Genomic DNA, 21,533 nt, shown 5'->3' on the forward strand with positions numbered 1-21,533 from the left:
GATTAATTTTCTGTTTTAACAGGAGACAAAACCAATGGAATTTATCTCTAGTTGTAGGATTGCAGGCCTCAGAGAGGCATTTTGATAGGCAGAGAGAACTTTCTCAGCATCCTGGGACTTATGCCTTAGAAACTCACCTAGAGAGATAAACTCACTCCATGGTGACTCATCATTCCCTCGAACTTGCCTGGAGAGCCTGGACATAATATGCGCCAGATAGCCCTTAGCCCACACATTACATTTTGGGGAGTTTTTGAATTGATCAAATTAGTCACACCATTTTTTCCCTCTCCACTTTGAAACGCATCCCCACTGTTTCTTTCTTCTGTCAAGATCTACCTAGCACCGGTGAGAAGTTGAGTCATGGTGACATTACTGCTTTATTCTCTATTAATTCTATCCAACCCAATCCAATGAGCATTTATTAATTGCCACAGTGTATCAGGCATAGATGATACAAAGAAAAAATGAAACAGCCTTTGCTCTTAGGGAGCTATTCTCTTGGGGAGTGAGGAGTGAGAACTAATACATACATAGATAAGTTCAAAACACGTACAAAGTAAGTATAAAGTAACATTAGCTGGGGTAGAGATGAGGCTGGAGGCATCAGGAAAGGCTTTCTGTAGGAGGTGGCCCCTGAGCTGAGCAGGAGGAGATGCTATTTTTCCTGGGTATGTTCTTTGGCACCAGAAGAAGATTCCCGAGGGGTGTCGGTGAGAACTCCCCATTCAGATAGACCAGGTTGCCATGGACGATGGTAGCAAAAACCTCTCCATGAAGGCGAAAGCCTAGATAGGGCGTCAGCTGGGATTGAAACAAGACACCTGTGAAAAGGCCATTCTCCCCATGGAGGTTTTCCAGCGAGCTCTCGTCCAGGACCGCTCTTAGAGAGATCATCTAGGCCAACCTCCTTCTTTCAGAGGAAGAGACCTCACAAGGACTGCAGAGGGCAGTGGCTGATTCCTGTCTGTCACTGCCTTTGTTCCTTAGAGAAACTCTCTGAGGAAGTGGCCAAGTGGGATAATTCTGATTCATTTTGAAAAATCAATTCACAAATATGGAAATGGAGGGTGAGAGGGGATAGATAACTCAGAGCAAGGACAGGTAGGAGCCTATGGGCCTTGATTCCAGGGGGCATGGAGTGTTGTCTGAGACTTCATTAAGAGAAACAGAGTGCCCAGGACTGGGGAGCTGCCCTCTGCCCTGGTCCTACCCACCTCCCTGGACTGTGTGTTCAGGGACTTCTGAGTGTCACTGTTTGGGAAGGTTAGACAGAGGAGGGTGAGCAGGACGCTGGGAGGGTGGAGACCATGTCAGGAGGATTGGGCAGAGAAACTGGAGATATCTAGCCTGGAGAAGAGAGAACTTGGTGGTGGAAAGAAAGGTGGATTTGTCCTGTGAAAGAGAGATTAGACCACTTCTATTTAGCCTCAAAGGGTAGAATTAGGATTAGAAGGTGGAATTTATGAGAAGCCAGTATTGGCTGGATGGAAGAACAACTTCTAGTGATTAGAGCTTTGTCAGAGTAGAAGAGGCTGCTTTGGGAGGCAGGGAAGTCCCCCTCACCGGAGACTTTCAAGCAAAGGCTGGAGGACCCATGGCCAGGGTGTGTATGGGGGGCGGAGGGCTCTGCATGCTGCATGGGGGTGTGTGTGTGAATGCAAAGGGCTCTTGCTCAGGTACAAATTGGACTGTATGGTCCCAGAGGTTCCTTCCATCTCTCAGATTCTAGGATTCATCTCAGACATTTCAAGTATGACCTTGCATGATGGTGAGAGACCCTTCTAAGTCACTTCCTATGATTCTATGATAATTGGAGGGGAATCTCTCCTCCCTTTTCCAGGTATACAGAGACAGCCCCTAGAGCTCACTAGTGCCCAAGGCATGGTGCCCTGGGTTGGAAACACCCTTTTCTAGCCTGCCCTTGAGACCTGTAGTCTGAATGAGACAACAAAACCCCCCATACCTTGTTTTTGTGCTGAATCATTTTTTCATTGACCTGAAATGAAAGAACATGCATTTTAATGATTTCATCTGCCTAATTCTCTGTCCTTGGGGGTGGGGTGGGGAGGGAAGGGAGGGAGGCTTTAAATATTATTCTGTTATGAACCTTAGCCCACCAGAGCCAAAGGAGGGAGGACCTGGCTGAATGTGGGTGCCCAGCGCTTTCTTCTCTGCTCTAGACTCCCCACCCCTTCTTGTACATCTCCTGTACATGCCCCACTTGAAGTCCCACCAATGCTCCACACTCAACCTGATCAAAACTGAACTTATGGTCTTTGCCCCCCAAACCTTCTCCTCATTCTGACTTCCCTACTTCTGCCGATGAGATCACCCAGGTGGTTAATAGACACTTGTCTTCTCACTGGATTGTAAGCTCCTCAAGGGCAGGGACCATGTCTGCTTTATCACTCCCTCCTCAGGCCTAGCACAGTGCTCTCTGCAAAGTACTCAGTAAATGTTAAATTCGGTTTGAATAGAACCACACCATAGAAATAATGAGCAGAAGTGTGCTAGCCCATCTCTCCAGGAGGGTGGGGCTAGGCTAGACCTGGGCTCACCTCTGCCATGTTGCTTGTGCTATGGGCTGCTTTGACTCTTTATTTCTATAGCAATGTGAGTTCATTGACCTCCTCTCCGGGTTCTGTCTGTTTAGTTCCTACCTACATCAAGGTGCAATTTAAATTCTACTTCCTCTACATGACCTTTCAACTTTCAGGATCTCTCCTATCCCCACCTGGCCTTAAAGGGGCTCCATCGTCTGAACTCTCAAAGTCCTTCCTACCATTCTCATAGCCTCTTCACACTCTAGCTTGGATTAGACTATCTGTCTGTGTGCATATCCTGTGGTCTCCAGTTACCTCGAACTCCTTATCTGGATCCCAGATCACCAGGTCTGCATCTTGTCCTGGACTTAAGGACCCCTTCTTCTCCTCGAGCCCGCTCAGTTTGGCTGGATTCTGGCACATGAGTTTGACCACATCATGAAGAGAAAATCCTCTGAGTCGTGCTGAGGTCCAGAAAAGTGGGAGTCCTGCACACAGATGGGAAGGAGCCCTGGGCATGAGTGTCTGCCGAATCTGTGCCCTGCACATAACATGAGACTAACACACTTGGTTAAGAGAAGGCTTGCATCTCCCTTCGCAGACTGACTCAGTTAAACAAGCCCTTAATAAGAGTTTACTATGTGCTATCACTGGGCTTGTGTTGACTCCCTTCATAAAGCTTCCATTCAGTTGGGAAGGAGGGAGGGGGAATGTAACATGTAAGTTGTAAAGTAACATGTAAACAAGTAAGTGAATACAAAATAATAGGAATCCATTTCAAAGGAAAAGGGGCTAATAATGGGATGCTTTAGCAATGGCTGCTTCGAAGGCAGCCTGGGATCACAGGAGGCTGAGGTCAGCGAGGGGCTTCATTTTGAGTGGGGAGCAGAGGGACGCCCCAGGGAGGTAATGGGGCTACTGGTTTACAATCACAGAAGGAGAGTGGAAAAATGAAGCCTTCTCTTTCACCGTTCTGTTGTCAAGTATTTCACTGATTTCTGCTGGTGAAAACATCACTTGGGGTGACATTTTGCCTCGCGAAGGTTTCCCCAGAAGTTGTCAAATCCACAAAATGGAAGGCGGAGCTGCATCAGGGCATTGCCAGAGACCATTGGGAACTTGCCAATGTTCTCGTCGGCGTCTCTGCCGCCAACTGCAGCAGCGTGCAGGCTGCTGCTGTCAGAGGCCTAGGTAGCAGAAGGCAGCTGCCAGGAAGCCTGAAGCTGTGCACGGTTAACCCCTTCCACCCCAGGCACACAGGCCTCAGGGTAAAAGGAAGAGGGGTGCATGGCTCCTAAGAAGAGAGGGACCCCATTTTGCAGCACACTCTTTTGTAGAGACATGGGAGGCTCATCCTCTTCCCCCATTTCACAGGTAGGAAAACAGGCACAGTCACCCCCTACCCATGTCTAATCATGCTAGGTCTTGTCAGTTCTGCCTCCACAGCCTGCTTCCCTTTGCCTGCTTCTCTCCACTCAGATTGCCGTCCTAGGCTCCCTCTCTTCAGGCCCTCATCACCCGAAATAACAATAGCTTCCCAAGTGGGCTGTCTGCCTCATCTTTCCAATTCCCCCTCAACAGCTGCCAAGTTGGCATTCTTAAAAATCAAATTTAACCCTGCCTCCTCTTTGTCCTCTACACAAAAATCAGCGCTCTCTAGTACAATATATGAAACTCTCATTCAGGTGCTTGATCGTGGAATCCAAATACCTCATTTTACATGGGAGTGAACTGAGGATGTCTAGAGAAGATTGATAGGGACAAGGTCATGGACCTTGCTAGCAGCAGATCAGAGGAGCCTCACACCCCCATCTCTGGCTGCCAGCTGAAGGCTCTCTCTACTACTCGATGCTGAAGTGGACTGGAGTTCACCTAAGACCCTCTGGTTGTCTCCTCCCAAAGCCTAAATGATCTGAGGAATCCTCAGAATGACCGCATATAACAGCAGTAGATTAGACCCACCGAGGCTTCTCAAAGGTGTTTTGGTAAAGAGGGCTGTGGGTGAAGAAGCAGGGGAAAAAAAGGATTTTGGGGGATACTGAGGGAGAAATGTAAAGGACTTGAAATGACATTCATTCAGAGAATTTCAAAGTCAGAATGAATGAATGAATGAAGCATTTATTAAGCACTTACTATATGCAAAGCTTTGTGCTCTGGAAAGGGCTTGTATGGCTGCCTGGTCCAACCTGCCCTGAGCAAGAATCCCCAGTGCTTTCAAGGAATAATGATAATAGTAATAGCAATAGTAATGGTAACGGCAGCACGCACTTCTGTACTGTTTGAAGGTTTGCGAAGTGCTTTGCTTGACAGCTGATCCTCACAACAACTTTGTGAGGTCAGTGCTCTTTTTATGTCCACTTTTTATACAGGAGGCATCTGGTGTCAAGAGGTGAAGTGCTGTGCCTTGGCTGGTATTGGAGGCAGAATTCAAACTCAGATCTTCCTGACCCCAACTTCAGCACTCTTTCCACTCTCCACTGCAAGGCAAGCTTCTACTGGCTTCTTACTAGGAGAGCCCCTTCCTGAGGACTCTTACCTAACTGCAAGGAGGCGATGCCGCCCCATGCTTGGAGGAAGTCACCACTTTCTAAATGCTTCAGGTCTTTGGTGCAGGGCGAGTGGTCTGAGATGACCAGGTCAATGTCACCCTCCTGTAAGGCTATCCAGAGCTGATCCTGAGGTGGAAAGACAAGCCACAGTTAGTGTTCCTAAGGGGTGACTTGTCCTGGGCTTCTTCGTGCTTCTCAGGAAACGGTGGGAAAGCAGGCTTTCCAGGCTGGAAAGGGTTAACTTCTTGCCGCTAGGTTCTGAAGTCACCCCTCTACATGGATCCTTTTTGGGGTTCTTCTCAACAAGATTCATGCCTTACTGGAATAAGGACCACCCAAACACGGCCACACTGCCTGGAGAGCCCGTTGAGATCAGAGGCTGCTTGTGAGGCAGAAGGGCCTTGTTAGACAACTGTATAAATGTTAAACCACTCAAGGAAAAGGCAGACTAATCCCTAGCATTTTCCCCATGCTTGAGGGTTTGCAAAGTATTTTCCATATGTTATCTCATTGAATTGATGACATATTAGCTGCGAGGATAGAGGCAGAGGCAAAGATGATGAGGTAGGATTCATTAGAGAAGCAAACAGTCTGCATTAGTATAACGCAGTGACTCCTTAGGGAAAGAGAAGCATGTCCACTTTTGTGTGGTGGATAGAGAAGCAGGAAATCCTGGGCTCCAGGGCTGTCTCTGGTGCACACTGGCTGGGTGGCCCCAGACAGAGACTTCTTCACCTCTTTAGGGTCTAGGCAGATTTCTGAGACTCTAAGATGAAGAAAAGGGAGTGCCTTGCCTTGCTTGAGTTGCTCTGGCCCCTTTCCCCATCCCTCCCCCTTGCCGGTAGCTCCCCACAAGTCACCTGATTCTTCTTGCTCCTGATTGGGGGACAGCACTTGTACTGGGTGCCTCCTGGGGGCACATGCTTAGCATCCAAGGAGAGATAGTGATGGGTGGTCTCTACGGTGAGAGGTGCACCCTTCCTCCTCGCCTCCCGGACAATTGGCAGGGCTTCAGCGCTTGACAGGTGAACAATATGACATCTCACCCTGTTGGCAGAGGGAAAGAGAGGGTATAACACATTTTCTCCCCTCCCTTCCCCTCTAACTCCATTAAATTGCATGTTTCCTTCGAGGAGAGTCTTATCCTCTCTCACTTATCCTCAGAGCGCAGCCAAGGATCTTGTCTGTACATTGTCTCCGCCACACTTCATGAAGAGCAGGGAATATTTTCACTTATGTCTCTGCATCTCCAATGCCTAGGATAGTACATATGACCAGCCAAGTCCGGGCAATAAGCATCTATTTGGCACCTACTATGTGCCATTGTGCTAAACATCAAGGATACAAAGCAGGGCAAAGAACAGAAGAACATTATGTAAAAACAAGGTATCAATGGGACAAATTGGAGATATTTCTGGAAGGAGTGCACCAGGTAGGTGTTTAATAAATGTTGGTCCATTGGCTGATCAATCATATCAATTATCTTGTTGAACTGATGAATTGAACCAGTAATAGAATCAACATGGCCTTGGAGTCAAAGGATTGGCTTTGCAATGCCAACTCTGCCATCTATGACCTCAGGGGCCTTTGGCAAATCACTTAATCTCCTGGGCCTCAGTGTCTTTGTCTGTGAAGTGGGACAGCTGGACTTGATATGTCTAATGACGCTTCAAGTTCTAAATCTGTGAGTGTGTGAATTCCTTTTCTGATGTTATTGAGGATAGGGTCAAATTCATCAAACGGAGGCTCATTCCCAGTTTGGCCATTTCTTTCTTCTGTTTCCTTTCTTGGCTTGGGAGAGGGGAAGGAAAGGAAGACAGTGGGCCACTCTATCTGTAGTCCTTCCAGAATGCTCATTGCAAACTGCTCCAAAATGACTCCATCGGGAGGGAGGTCTCTGATTGGCCGTTGGCCATGGATTCTTTACACCTTTAACAGCCGACCCTACAGTTGTGCTCCACCCTGGAGCTGAGAACAATTCCCCAAGGAATGGTACAGGCTTGATTCACTGTTCCCCAACCCAGACAGATGCGCCCCATTCCAAAGAAACATTTCTGTCTTCTAGCACCCCAGCTGCAGCTGCAATGACAGCTATTGTTAGACTTCAAGGCCTTCGCTGAGCCAGCCTGACCTTTCAGACATGGAGCCTCAGAACAAAACCAGGCTAGCTTATGAATAAGCATGGCCAGGAGGCCAAAAGAAGTGGGCTTGGGGTGTCATAAGAATCAAGGAATCGCAGAAGCTTGGAGGTAGAAGGGAACTTAGCATCCATGTTTTCTAAGCCATGTCCAAACAAGAATGTCTCCTATCATCCCTGAGGGCATTCAGCTTCTTGCCAAAGACTTCTAGAAGGAGAGAACTCACTGCTTTCTAGGGCCACCTGTTCTGATTCTGCATGGCTCTGATGGTTGGAAGCTTTTCCTTGTAGATAGCCGAACCCCGGCTCTTTGTACCTTCTGCCCCTTGATCCTAATCCAGTTGTCTAGGGTCAAGAAAGATAGGTCAGATCCTTCTTCCAAGTAATGGAATATTAAAGACAACTACATGTTCCCCCTGAGGCTTCTCTTTCCCAGACTGAACATCTCAATTTTTTTCATCCAGTCCTCATATGGCCTAGACTCAAGACTTTTTAATATACTGGTTGTCTTCCTCTGGACACACCGTCATTGATCAGTTCTTGGAGTTTACATCCTAATGGGGGAGTTAACATGCATATCTATGGCTACATCTATCTCACTTATGTATGCATACATATATACTGCCACACACACACACACACACATACACACACACACAATACATTTAGAGTAGAGGGAAGGTAACCATAGCAGGGAAGGCATTACCGACTCGGGGTAAGGAGGACCAGGAAAGACCTCCAGAAGGTGATGTTCAAACTAAATATTGAAGGAAGCCAGAGATTTTAAAAGGTAAAGGTGATGGCAAAAGGGCAGTCCAGGCATGGGATACAGCCAGGGCAAAGGTACAGGGATGAAAGATGAAGCATCATGCATGAAGGACAGCAAACAGGCCATTTTAGCCTAATGTGGCACCCAAAACCCATGTGATCTCACTGGACTGAGGGCAGATCCAGTGAGCCTTGAATGTATCATTGAAGAGCAGCCTTCCTACTTAGCCTTCCTATCTCATCGCTGTGTGAGACCCACAAGTCTCTGCTATGAGGTGATTGAGCTCTCCCACTTACTTGTATTGTAGACAGAGCTCACAGATGGTCCGGATGGCCTTGACCTCCATAGCATCTGGGCGGGATGCTAAGAACGTCTTGTACTCAGAGGGTTCTACACACCGAGAACAAAGGAAAGATGGACATGACCCACAAAAGGACCAATGCTCGGAGGCCCGGAATCTCTGAGATGCCTGGGCCTGTGGCAACTCATGTAGAGGGGGGAGGAGATGTGCCACTGGTTTGGCATCTATGTGGACCTTCCACCCACAGAACCCGGGGGCCACAGGAAACGTCGTGCATTGGGGAATTAACATGCATAACATGCATGCACCACATGGTGGGGTGGAGAGGGTGCTAGATTCAGAGTCGGGGGCCAGGGTTCAAATCTATGTTGCACTGCTTACTGTGTGTGACCGTGAGCAAAGTCATTTAGAGTTTCTGAATCTCATCTATAAAAACATGACTCCCAAGATCCCCTCCCAGCCTCAATCTATGCTCCAATGAATGTCAACTGGGTTGGACTGAATCCTGTGATCCTGATCCCATTAGGCTCAGGAACAATCTGGTCTCTAAGAGAGACATAAAGCACATTGGGAATGACTATTCAGTGAGCAATTTCTTCAGTCATCCTGGACTTATCATTGGTTACTCCTTTGTCTTTGTATCCCTGGCATAGAGTGGGCACTTAAATGCTTGCTAGTTAATTGAATCTTCTAGTCCAACACCTTCACTTTATAGATGACCCAGGTCTCCTAACATCCCCCAGGTAAGAAGCATGAGAGGCAGCATTAAAACCTGCGTTCTTTGACTCCTGAGTCCAGGATCTTTACCCTACACTGCCAAGTACTGCTTCAACAGGTTTGGATTCCACGGCATAAAAGTCACTCCAATAACACAGATTGCACTCCCTTTTAGGAGGCGATATCCCATGGGTTGCTATGGCCCAAATTATGAGTCGCTTGGGGGCCAATCTTGGGGCAATGAGCCTCTATCACTGTAAGCAGCTAGTCCTCAGACAACCAAGACGCCATCTCTGTCTGGGCTTTCATTCCCAGGGCAGATTGAGGCTGTCTCAGCTCTGAGTGCATTCAAGAGCCCCACCTCCAGGCCACAAAGAGGAACGGGAGAGAAGAGAGGATGAGGAGGCCCTTTTTATCTGAGATCCCGAAAACGTATTATAGCCAAGTACTGCCACTGCCCGTGCGAAGCATGACACGCATGGGAAAGGCTTTCATGTCAGCGCCAAACATGTTCATTCATCTTTTATTCTCCACAATATGCAAAGAAATAGCTCTGGTCAAGCATCCCTTTATGTTAGTCATTCATATCTTTGCAACGACATCCCCTCAATGGTTCAGCAAATGATTCTAGTATAGTGATGTCCCAGACCATTACTCTTGGCATCAGGCAAAATAAGTCACTAAGAAGGAAATAAAACAAAGGCCTGGCCCTTCCTCCCATTACCCCAATAATTTTAATATTGCCCAAGGAAATGATAACAGCGACATAGGTTAGAGTAAGAATACAAGGATTCTTGTATGATATATATATATATATATGTATATATATATATATATTTATATATGATGGTATATAATAATGGTATAATAACATAAGTCAGAATCAGAGAAAGTTAGGTCCATAGTGGCTTACCTCCAATGACAGATTTGTCCAAATCCAGTTCTTCCTCTGCATGAAACTGTAGAAAAGAGTCCAGGGGACAGAAAATATTAAAATGCGTTCTGGTGTCACTGCTCACATTTTGCATTTGTCTTTGTCTAGGATGTGAGGCTGAAAGAGACCATCTAATCTAAACCCACCCTTGGGCAGCTGAGGGGCTTGCTCAAAGTTGCATGTGGAATTAGTAACAGTGTCAGAATTGTAAGCCAGGTCTTCTAACACCTCCCCAGTGATCTTGTCACCATTGGTTCTTTTCCAAATTTAGGGGCAGCAAGGTGGTGCAGTGGTTACAGTGCCAGGTCTAGAGTCAGGAAGACCTGAGTTCAAATCCAGCCTCAGATACTTACTAACTGTATGACCTTGGGCAAGTCACTTAACTCCTGTTTGCTTCAATTTCCTCATCTGTGAAAGGGAGATAATAGCAACTACCTCCCAGGTTGTTCTGAGGACCAAATGAGATGATTGTAAAGCACTTAGCATAGTGCCTAGCACATAGTAGGTGCAATATAACATGCATTCACAAACTGTGTATTTTGCTGGAGTTCAGTGAATTTTAGATAACTATTTTTATCCCACTTTTAGTGACGCCTTAGAAAATTTTAGGGAAGGAAGGGACAGGATAGCTATAGGCTTGGAGCTGAAAGACTTTGGAGATCACCTGGTCCACTCTCTTCCTTTGTGATCCTGAACTTAAATTCTGTGGAGACTGTACCATTTCATGGCCTGGGGCCATATGACATCACTGACAAAGTTTAAAAAAATAGCCTGTTGTCCTAGGAGGAAACTCAATAGCATTAAAAGACTGGCGTTTCCAAAGGCTCATCCATCTATTCCCATTCAAGCAGGTTCAATTGTCCATTTTCAGCTTCTGTTATATGTGTGTATGTGTGTATATGTGTGTGTGTACAATATATATATATATATATATATATATATATATATATATATATATATATATATATGCATATATATATATATATATATATATATATATATATATATATGCATATATATACACACACACACACACACACACACACACATATATATATATATATATACACATACATATGTATGTATGCATTTCTGATGGAGGCATTATCTCTTCCATTGCACATCCTAGGCTGGACAAAAGGCACTCTTCATCCACTTGGTTTTTCCTGTGTGGATGGTCAGGCCAAACTTTTCTGAATGGAAGTGGATTTCCTTTTAGAGGCTGCGCATACAAGAGTATCTATAATATCTTCCCCATCTCTAGCGAATTCTTCTTCAGATTGGACTCCAGGCTAGATCTCCTAAATGATAGTTGTAAATGCTTCAGGCAAGCACAAAATCTCCTGTTTTATGCCTCATTTGATATTAAGGGTCAGAGGTCAAGTACAGTTTTCTCTGTTGCTATAGCTTTCAGGGAATATTTTATCATTTTGACGTGTTCAAGGGAGACATTTTGCTAGAGTACAACCTTGAAGGCAGCGTCTTTCTCTATTGGGCCAAACGTCTTTTTAGAGTCATTGAACAAGAATCATAGTGGGATTTGGCATTCTCTATACCTTTCAGTCAATTATACAGAGGCGGTGTGTTGTGAAATATCGCTTGTGGCAAGCCAGCCTGTTCCCTACAAACACCCTCACCAAAGATGCCCTCATCACCCATGTAGACTCTCGTCATTAATAAACCACATAGATAGGAAAGGAGAATGTCAGTCAATGTTCTCCCAGTTACTTTTATTTAGTATTAGCAAGGTACAGAATTTAATCCAGGCCTTTGGAATGCTCTTCTCTTTTGGAACCTTGAAAGCCAAACTCTCAATACCCTGAAAATTGTGTTGGGTCTAATGATCCTATTTTGTTTATACTTGGTGTAATTCAGCTAAATGAAGGGTAACTAGTGGACACTTCATGTCCTGGGTGGAATCATTGATGGATGGCACAGTCCTCATGTCAGGTTATTATCCTTGATTGTTATCGAGAGGACATGGATGAGAAAGAGCCTCAGATTGTTGGACATATGTTTCACGGCGAACTTAGGAGAGGCAAGAACAAGAATCACACAAGATGCAAGGGTACTAGTGGGTAGCAATCTGCACCACTGGAGGGAAGGTCCACAGTGAAATGATTACATACACCTACACACACACACATACACATATACACACACACACACATACACACATATATATACACACACATACATATATATATACACACATATACATATATACACACACATACATGTGTATATATATATATATATGTATGTATGATATATTATCATCACTCTATGTGTATATAATGGCATATTGGAGATAAACCCTGAGGAAGAACCAGTGGTGCCCCGGCCATAGTCATCTAGAGCCAGCTTCACTCCTCCCTCTCTGGACTTCTCTAATTCCTTGATAGCAGCCTTGCCCCCATGTGCATATTCTCTTCCCTTCTTCCTTCTGCTCCCATCCCATTTTCCAGTTCATTTTATATGTCATCTCTTCCATTAGAATATAAGCTCCTTGAAGGCAGGCACTGTCTTTTTCACTTGAATGTATATCCTGAGTCTTTAGCACATAGTAAGTACTCTAGCTAGCTATCTGATCTAGTGGAATGTCATAAGTCTTTGGCTTTGTTCTTTTCAACCTTTTTTTTTTTAAAGCAGTTATTTGTGTAAAGGCATAGATGGCATATTTATCAAAACTACGATGATACACAGCTGGGAGAAATAGTTAAAGTGTTGGAGGAAAGAATTATAATCCAAAAAGATCTCACATGGCTAGAATGATGAGCTAGGAAAAAATACGGTAGGGATAAATAGGAAGTGCTGAGTGTGGGTTCAGAGCTTGGCTTCCTAAGATAGAAGTGGAGTGTGGCTGGTCAGCGTGTCTTGTGAAAAAAGGACTGAGTTGCTGTGGCAAAGCCCACGTTCAGTATGAGTCAGCAGTGTGTCATGGCCATCACAAATTAGAAAGAGGCTCATGTTCTCTCTCTCTTTCTCTCTCTCTCTCTCTCTCTCTCTCTCTCTCTCTCTCTCTCTCTCTCTCTCTCTCTCTGTCCTCTCTGTCTGTCTATGTCTGTCTCCTCTCTCTTTTTCTCCCCCTCCTCTTTCCCTTTCTCCCTTCTTCTCACTTTGTCTCTGTTTTCTCTCTTCTTTTCTCTCTCTCTTCCCCCTCTCTCTCCCTCTCTCTTTCCCCCTTCTCTTTCCCTCCTTTCTCTCTCCCTTCCTCTTTCTGTCTTCGTCTCCCCCTCCTCTCTCCTCTTCTCTTTCTCTCTCCCTCACTTTCTCTATCTCTCTCACAGGATGGTTCTAGATATCAGTCCAGAAAGAGGGCGGTAATAGTCCCAATTTCCTCTACTCTAGTCAAATCACAACTGAAGAAATTGTGTCCAGTTATGGAGACCACATGGTTTTTTTTTTTTTGGAGACCACATTTAGGAAAGACTTTTACAGACTGGAGGAGCCCAAGGAAGGCTAATAGGGAAGGCACCTGAGTCCATTGGTTGAAGGAGCTGCAGCTGTTTAGCCTGACTCAGAAGGGACATGATAGGGTTCAAGTATCTGAAGGACTGTCACATGGAGGAGGGATTGACCTTGTTCTACTTTCTCCCTAATGACAGAACAAAGAACAGTGAGTTAAGATTGAGATCAGAAAAAAAAAACAACCCAACTTCCTAATGATGAGAGCTGTTCTGAAAAGCCCCATGCTGCTGTGGGAGCCAGTGGGGTCCCCCATCCCAGAGGTCCCCAGGAGAAGGCTGGATGGCCCCACTTGTGGGGTAGGTTATCCTGGGCATTCTTACTCGAGCACCAGTTGAGATGAGGTCATTTTGTTATCTCCCCCAGTACCCCGCACTGTGCCTTATCCTTACTAGGCGTTGAATCGACAGGATAGGACCTACACCTGAGACCTTCATTGACTTTGGGAATTCCCAAATTCGGTGACTTCATCTACCAATTCAGGCCAGCACTTTCTCTTAAACTTACAGTCTTAGAGAATTTCCCAGAGTAGTGAGAGATTAAGTGACTTGTCCAGAATCACCTAGCCAAGGTATGTGTCAGAGACGGGACCTGAACTCCGATCTTTCAGCTTCTAGCTGAGTTAGCACAAGTACCTGACAGAGAACCAGTGCTTAATGAACGTTTACTGATGCATTGGCTGGCTTGGAGGCCAGCGCTCTATCCACATGTTAAATGACCTTTGGTGTTCCTTCCATTTCTGGTCCGTGATGCTCGGCTGATGTTGAATGAGCACATTCCACTAACTGCTTAGGCCACCCACCCCCACAATCAGTCCGCAGGGAGCCTGGGAGAAGGCTGGGGAGGAGAGGGACGCTTACCAGAAGGACACTGTCTGTTCCCTGTAGTTCCCTCATTGCCATGTGCAAATCCTTGATGCTGACATGGGGGAATTCCTCCACTCCACTGTCAATCATGAAACACTTAAATCCTGGCACTCCGGCCTCCCTCATGGGTTTGAGTTCAGCCTAAAAGAGACAGAAATGATGAGAGGCCCAAATCATGGCCTTCCAACAAAATCAAATGCTCAGCCAGGGTCGCAGACAGAAGGCAGGCCAAGTCGTGGCGTTTCTGGAGTGTGCGGAACAAAGGTGGTGGAAAAGCAAGCCATAGGCAGAAGACTCGGCTTTGTAGGACGTCCCTCCCAGCTCAAACACTGGACGCTTCTAGGATTCCACCTGATTACGCCACAGTGTCTACTCCTGCAACAAGGGACCTGACTAGGTCAGGGCTGGTGAACAGGTTAGAGGAGACTTTCTGGGCTCCAACAAAAGCTGCCATTTTCTCAGCACCATTCAAACTAAGATTTATTATCATGAACATCCAACTGAGTCAATTCCAGTTTCTGAGTCAAGAAGGAAGGGGAGGAATCCTGAAAGCCAGCACTAGAACACCCCCTACACCATGCACACACACACACACACACACACACACACACACACACACACACACCCCTTCCTGAAGCTGTCCCACACAGGTGAAGCAGCTGATATGTCTCTCCTAGTGAATTATTCAATTCCCTACCATCACTATTATCAGAGTGGATATGCCCTGGATTTTCTGGGAGTCATAGCGCCATAGGATTTCAGAATTGAAAGGGACCTTAGTCATCTAAGTCCAACCTATACCTGAAAAGTAATCCTCACCACAACGCGCAAGCTCGGTGGTCTTCCAGGCTGTGCTTGAACACCCCCAAGGAGGGGGTGTCCAGTCCTCTAGAGGTGACCCATGCCCCTTTGGGGCAGCTCTTCTTGTGAGCAAGGTTTTCGAGGCTCTGGCCTAGGCACGAGGCACAAATACACCAGGGCATATGGCCTCTGAGTCTTTAACTGTTCACCAGACAACTTCCCCCAAAAGGTGTATTGTTATTTGCATAGTAATACTAAGATGTTATTTGCTAATACTCCCTTCCTTTTCCAACAAGCTAGATTTTCTTCGTAGGTGTCAGCTAAAACAACATATCTTGAGAGATTGAATGCAAAGAAGATATGAGAATCTAGCTGTCATCTGTTGAAACATACTTTAAAGATATGCAAAAATATACAAAATAGTGCCATTCTTTTCACTGTTTTTTTTTGGTTTGGTTAATTTAGTTGTTTTCATTAAGAATGTTATTCATGCTAGCATATAATGGACTTATTATTCTAAATTAATAAACATTTTAAATTTTATTAGTTTTAATTTCTAATATGGTAAACATCAATAGATATAACTTACATGAACAAAAGCTCTTTGAGGTCCTCAATAATTTTTGAGAATATAAAAGCTTCCTAAGACCAGAAAGTTTGACACGTTGCATTAAATCATAGAGGAAAGACTTCCTTGGGAGTTGGGATTTTTTCTTTCTCTATCTTGAGGGCAGGAACCTTTCTTTGCATCTTTCCTGCTTAGCACGTAATAAGTACTTAATAAATGCAGTCTGTTGATTGATTGATTGATCAATCCTGGTCTGAAGCCCAAGCTTTCTTAACTCTGTGTGTTATGTGTATGTGTGTGTGTGTGGGCACATGTGTGTGTGTGTGTGTGTGTGTGTGTGTGTCTGGAATGATTCCTTTGGCAGCAATCTGGTGAAACTTATGGATCTCAGAATAATGTTTTTAAATGTATAAAATAAAATGTGCAGGATTACAAAGGAAATCAATTATTTTGAAATTTAGCTGTCAAAATGTAAAAAAAAAATAAATTCATGGATTTCAGGTTAAGAACTCTTGCTCTAGACTCCTGAAATCACAGATTGTCGAGCTATAGAAGTAATTGTTATTATTATTAAAAACATCCTGGATAAAGCACTGGCCCTGAAGTCAGAAGGCCTGAGTTCCAATCAGGCCTCAGACACTCACTAGCTGACCCTGGGCAAATCACTTAACCCTGACTGCCTCAAAACACGACAATAACACAACCACACTTCCCCAAACAATGATGAAAATGAAATGTTAGTGGAAGTTCCTGCAGTAAAGCACTGAGTCCAGTGAGATTATCTCCCCTCTGTCTGTATTTTGTTTGCACAGTTATTTACATGTTGTCTCGCCCATCAGAACTGAGTTTCTTGAGGGGAAACTCATGTTTTTTCTTTTCTTTGTATCCCTGACACTTAGCACTGTATCTGGTGTATAGGAAGGGCTTATAAATGCTTGTTAACTGACTGAGTGACTGGCATTTATGGGCTATATTCCACAGTCCAGGCTTTGTTCTAGGGGCTTTCAGGGGAGGATTTACTTCCAGGAAAGCAAACATCATGCATTACTCACAGTATTCCCAGGGATCAGCCCGCCCCAGAAGGCCACGTCCACATGGCATTGTCTTCCGGCTGCTCTGAGCTTGGCGTGGAAATTGGTCAAAGTGGTCGTTGGCGGCTGGCAGTTCCTAGAGAAGCGGAAGAAATCAGTTGGTGGGGTTTCCCTGCTAGCCCAGAACCAAGCCCGCCCCAAAGCTGTGTGAGCTCTCTCTAGGTTGGTATTGGGAGCACACGCGTGGCCATCTGTGCTCGTTGAGACTGAAGGGCGAGCAGACCTCCAGGAGATCTGGCAGCCCTGGACAATGCTTTGGGAAAGGTGGAGGGAGAGAAGCTGGGTAGTGACGGGAAGTGAGGAGAGCCTGTGGGCAAGAAGTGTTTGAAGGTCACAGAAATGGCAGCAACTTCTGGAAGGGCCAGCCTCAGAGAACTCTGGGGTGAAGTTCAGCAAACAAATAAAGCTCTCTGTGCAAATCTTCCACTGGAAGCTTCTGCATCCCTCTTACTCTTGAGAAGGACAGCATGGTGCCACGGAACGAGAGCTGAGGTCGGAACCAGAGATCCTACCTCTGACGCTCACTCCCAGAGCGAACTCTGTCTCTTCTGCTTCCTGGGCCTCAGTTTCCTCCTCTGTAAGGTGAGGGGCTTTTTCCTGGGCTGAAGCTGTGATCCTGTGCTAGGACTCACAAGCATCTGAGGGCTCGAGTTCACCAGAGAGGGCAGTCCTTGTTCATATGTAATTCCAGGAAAGTCCTGAAAGGGGGAGCTAGGAGACAATTTTTGGGGATGTTCCATGGTAGCACTGGAGAGCAGATGGGAAGGAATTGTCATCACCTGGGGGCAAACTTGGGCTGTGCTTTGGCAGAACTCATTATTTTCCACAAAGCTCCAGGGCCTCTCATGAAAAAGGTGGTCCTCTAAGATCCTGTGTACAACCCTAGGAGGTTCCGTTCAGTTCATTTTTCTGAGAAAACCCTCCTTTTCTCCACCATACCACAGTGTTTAAAGTGTTGCAGAAAAAGAAGCCAAGCTTGGATGGAAACCTCTCCTAGGGAGCTAAGGGAAGCAAACTTGTGTGTGTGTGTGTGTGTGTGTGTGTGTGTGTTGTGTTGTGTATGGAGTATATGTGTGTGTGTGGTGTGTTGTGTATGGAGTATGTATGTGTGTGTCTGTGGTATGTTGTGTATGGAGTATGTGTGTGTGTGTTGTGTTGTGTATGGAGTATGTGTGTGTGTGTGTTGTGTTGTGTATGGAGTATATGTGTGTGTGTGTGGTGTGTTGTGTATGGAGTATGTATGTGTGTGTCTGTGGTATGTTGTGTATGGAGTATGTGTGTATGTGTGTGTGTGTTGTGTTGTGTGTGGAGTATATGTGTGTGTGTGTTGTGTTGTGTGTGGTGTGTATGGAATATATGTGTGTGTGTGTTGTCTGTGTGTTGTGTGTGGATGTGTGGGTCTGGGGGTATGGGGGTGCTCATGTGCACACAAAAGGAGTTTATCCAGTTCAGCACTGATCAGTCATGGCCTGTGTAAAATAGGGAGTTGGACTGACTGAATTCTCTAGAAATCCACCTGGAGGGAAGGGAAGTTTTATGGCAGCCACTTTTCAGGATTCACAAGCTGTCCTGGGCTTGCTCTGTTCAGCCTCCGAGTCAGAACCAGGTGCAGTGGAGGTGGGCGGATTGCAGAGAGGCAGATTTAGGCTTAATGGAAGGGAAGCCTTTCTCACAACTCAAGGGGCCTAAAAATGGAATGGGGTGTTTTAGGGATAATGAGGCCCCCAGTCCTGGAGGTCTTCACATGAGGCTGGGCAGGTGTTAAGAGGGGTGCTTGGTCAGGTGGGAGATAGACTAGGTGACCTCCCAGGCCGCTTTGAACTTGGGGTTCTGGGATGCTGGCCTGTGTGGTTCTACTGTTCTGCGATTCTTTCTCTCTGTACATATCTATGGATGATAAACACTAACATGCAGGAGAGGAAAAAGAAATGCTTTTTGAATGAATCAATGAGTGCATGGATAGATGGATGGAGAAGTGTTATACAGAGTCACTCTTCTGGACATGTGACCTGGGACTCCGCCTCTTACACTAAAGGATGCCACGTGGGAGTGAAATGTGTAGTATTGCTCTCTCTCGGGGTGGTTCCCCAAATCAGGCATCTCCCACCCTCCCCTTTTGTTTGTTTGTTTGTTTGTTTGGTTGGTTTTTTTTTGTTTTTGCTAGGCAACGGGGTTAAGTGACTTGCCCAGGGTCACACAGCTAGTAAGTGTTATGTGTCTGAAGCTGGATTTGAACTCAGGTCCTCCTGAATCCAGGGCCAGTGCTCTATCCACTGCGGCACCTAGCTGCCTCCCACCCTCCCCTTTTGATAACTCTGTCTTGTTATCACAACCTAACAATGGCAGCTGAATATTAAAAGTTAAATGTTAAAACCTGGGCATTTACAGCAGCTGGGATGAAACAGGCCTGCAGCAGGGGTCCGCAGCCTCCATGGACAAGATGGGCTTCAGTCTGACCCATAGCGGGGGGGGGGGGCAGTTCCTCATCAGTATATCACTGCCCAGAAAGGGGGGGGGCCTTCAGCCTGAGGCTGGACAGTCACCTCTAGTATCTGGGACTGGTTCTACCCACAGGCCAAGGAGATACTGACTGATGGCATGATGACTTAAGAGGTAATCGGCAGCCTAGTGAATAGAGAACTGGGCCTAGAATCAGGAAGACTTGAGTTCAAATATTCCCTCAGACACTTCCTAACTGTGTGGCCCTGGGCAAGTCATTTAATCCCAGCTTGCCTCAGTTTCCTCATCTGTAAAATGGGGATCATAATAAGCATCTACGTCCCAAGATTGTAGTGAGGATCAAATAAGGTAATACTGTTTTAAAAACAAAACACCCAGCACACAGTGCCTGACACACAGTAGGCACTTGCTTTATAAATGCTTATTCCCTTATTCTCTCCCAGCACGGCTCAGTCGATGCCCCTTTACCCTTCTCTGATGTCCAACCTCCCGCACTTGCTAAGTGGACGAGCCTCCTCCTCTCAAGTCCTCCCCCAGCAGCCAACGAGCAGACTCTCCCCTTCTCAGAAGGGGTGGGGGCCTCTGAGGCAGAGGCTGGCTTGCGCCTCAGGAACAGTGGTCACCACACAGTGCTGTAAAGCTCACAAGGCACTTTAATTATCTCATTTCATCTTCACAACAGCCCAGTGAGGGAGGCGTGGTTGGTATCCTCATTATTCCCATTTTACAGAGAAGGAACCCAAGTCTGAGATAAGGCAAGTGACTTGGCCAGGTCACTTAGCAGGGTTTGAACTCAGGTCTTTCTGACTCTTTGCACTGTGGCCACCTGGCTGCCGCAACGGGAATCTCTTCTACATTTCCAACATGTGGTGAAGGTCTCTCGTTTGGGATCAGAGCTCCAAGTCTTAGAAGATGTTAATGTCTTACCTGTGAGAGCATAGACAGCCAGCTAAATCTGTGTCTCTGTACTTTCATCCATCTTTTGGGAAGCTATCCCTACTTCCCACTGGGGGCATCTTAGGATTTTAGCACACAAGGAGCCTAGATGCTATTTCTGTTCCCCATTTTGGGGTCTTGGTTCTGGGAGCCTTTTAATAGCCTTGCTTGAGAGACAGGCCTTTAGCACACACAAAGCCCAGGCTTCCATGACCTTGGAAACACTCTTTATCTTCTTACCAAGGGTGGGGTGGAGAGCATGGGCGCTGAGGTGGGTTTAGGAACCCTAAAGAGAGTTTCTTGAGTAAGGGTGCTCCCTGGCTCACAGGTGGCAGCCCAGGCTGGGGGCAGGACATGTCCGGCCTCTTGGAAGGGAACTGGCCTGTCCTGGGAGGTGTGGAATCCCATCAGGCTGAGGGATTTGTGAGATTGGATTAACAGAAATTTTGAAGGAGGAAAGAATCTGAAATGAGCCATTTGTGCCTGGGTATGAAATGCAGCCGCCCATCATGTCCCATGAGTTCCTGCTTTAACTAATTGTTCTTGCTAAATAGGTGCTCAGCTCAGCTACACTGAGGAGCAAATGTAGTCAGTGCTGTCACATTTTCTGTACCCTGGGGCAGAGTGCCAGTCACTGGATTCTAACTGAGCTCTGGCCTGAGGAGGGAGAGGGGCCTTGCATATTGACTCTGTGTCGACCTATCAGCCTGAGACCTTTTTCTTAATAAGAGCTGGTGGTCATGGGGGACATCCTGTCACAGAGATCCTAGAAAAAGGTGGAGGCCATCTTATCCAATGTCCTAAGGGCCTTGGAGGCTTAGTGATGTGCCTGAAGATACACGGCAAATAAGCGTCAGAGGTGAGATTTGAACCCAAGTCCTCTGATTCTAGACTGAAGGTTTTCTCTGCACCACCGCTAGCGTTCCAGCTCCCAGCACCCCCAAAGCCTGGTGCCAGTGTGATTACCTCAATTATCTGGATCCTGGAGATAGCTCTGACCACAAACCATGACCTAATCTCCTCCAGCTAAATATGATGGATAGGGAATGATGGGAAACCTTCCATTTATATGTATTTCCATGAATAACAGTAACACCAATGTCGCACTGCTTAGCCTGGTGCCTGGTATACAACAGAAGCTTCATAAATGCCTGTTGATTTTGACGCTCTAAAGTTTGCATGTACCTCACAACCCCACAAAGTAGCTACTCTAGATATCATTTATTTCTACTCTACAGATGAGGAAGCCGAGGCTCAAGGAGCTTACGTGCCAGGATCACTGGTGTAAATCTGGAAGGGACCTCAGCCAGTCGAACCCTGTCATCCTATAGATGAAGCAACTCAAGCCCAGGCAAGGAAAGGGTTTGCCCTATGGTGAGTGAGCTTCAGA

General features: G+C 46.1%; 1 protein-coding gene across 1 annotated transcript in view; it reads right to left on the reverse strand.

Moving 5' to 3' along the window:
* Positions 1-361: 361 nt before the first annotated feature.
* The window catches only part of LOC110210152 (allantoinase, mitochondrial-like), a 30,281-nt gene continuing 9,109 nt past the window's right edge, over positions 362-21,533 (reverse strand). The window contains exons 4-12 of the mRNA XM_020988981.2: positions 16,709-16,823; positions 14,282-14,428; positions 9,933-9,978; positions 8,298-8,391; positions 5,956-6,142; positions 5,083-5,221; positions 2,862-3,034; positions 1,967-1,999; positions 362-804 (exon numbers count right to left, since the gene is read on the reverse strand). Coding sequence (XP_020844640.1) covers positions 607-804; positions 1,967-1,999; positions 2,862-3,034; positions 5,083-5,221; positions 5,956-6,142; positions 8,298-8,391; positions 9,933-9,978; positions 14,282-14,428; positions 16,709-16,823 — 1,132 coding nt within the window. The 3' untranslated portion in view covers positions 362-606. The remainder of the gene's footprint in view (positions 805-1,966; positions 2,000-2,861; positions 3,035-5,082; positions 5,222-5,955; positions 6,143-8,297; positions 8,392-9,932; positions 9,979-14,281; positions 14,429-16,708; positions 16,824-21,533) is intronic.

Source organism: Phascolarctos cinereus, unplaced genomic scaffold, assembly GCF_003287225.1.
Source record: "Phascolarctos cinereus isolate Bilbo 61053 unplaced genomic scaffold, phaCin_HiC Scaffold_7;HRSCAF=346, whole genome shotgun sequence".
Taxonomy (NCBI): Eukaryota; Metazoa; Chordata; class Mammalia; order Diprotodontia; family Phascolarctidae; genus Phascolarctos; species Phascolarctos cinereus.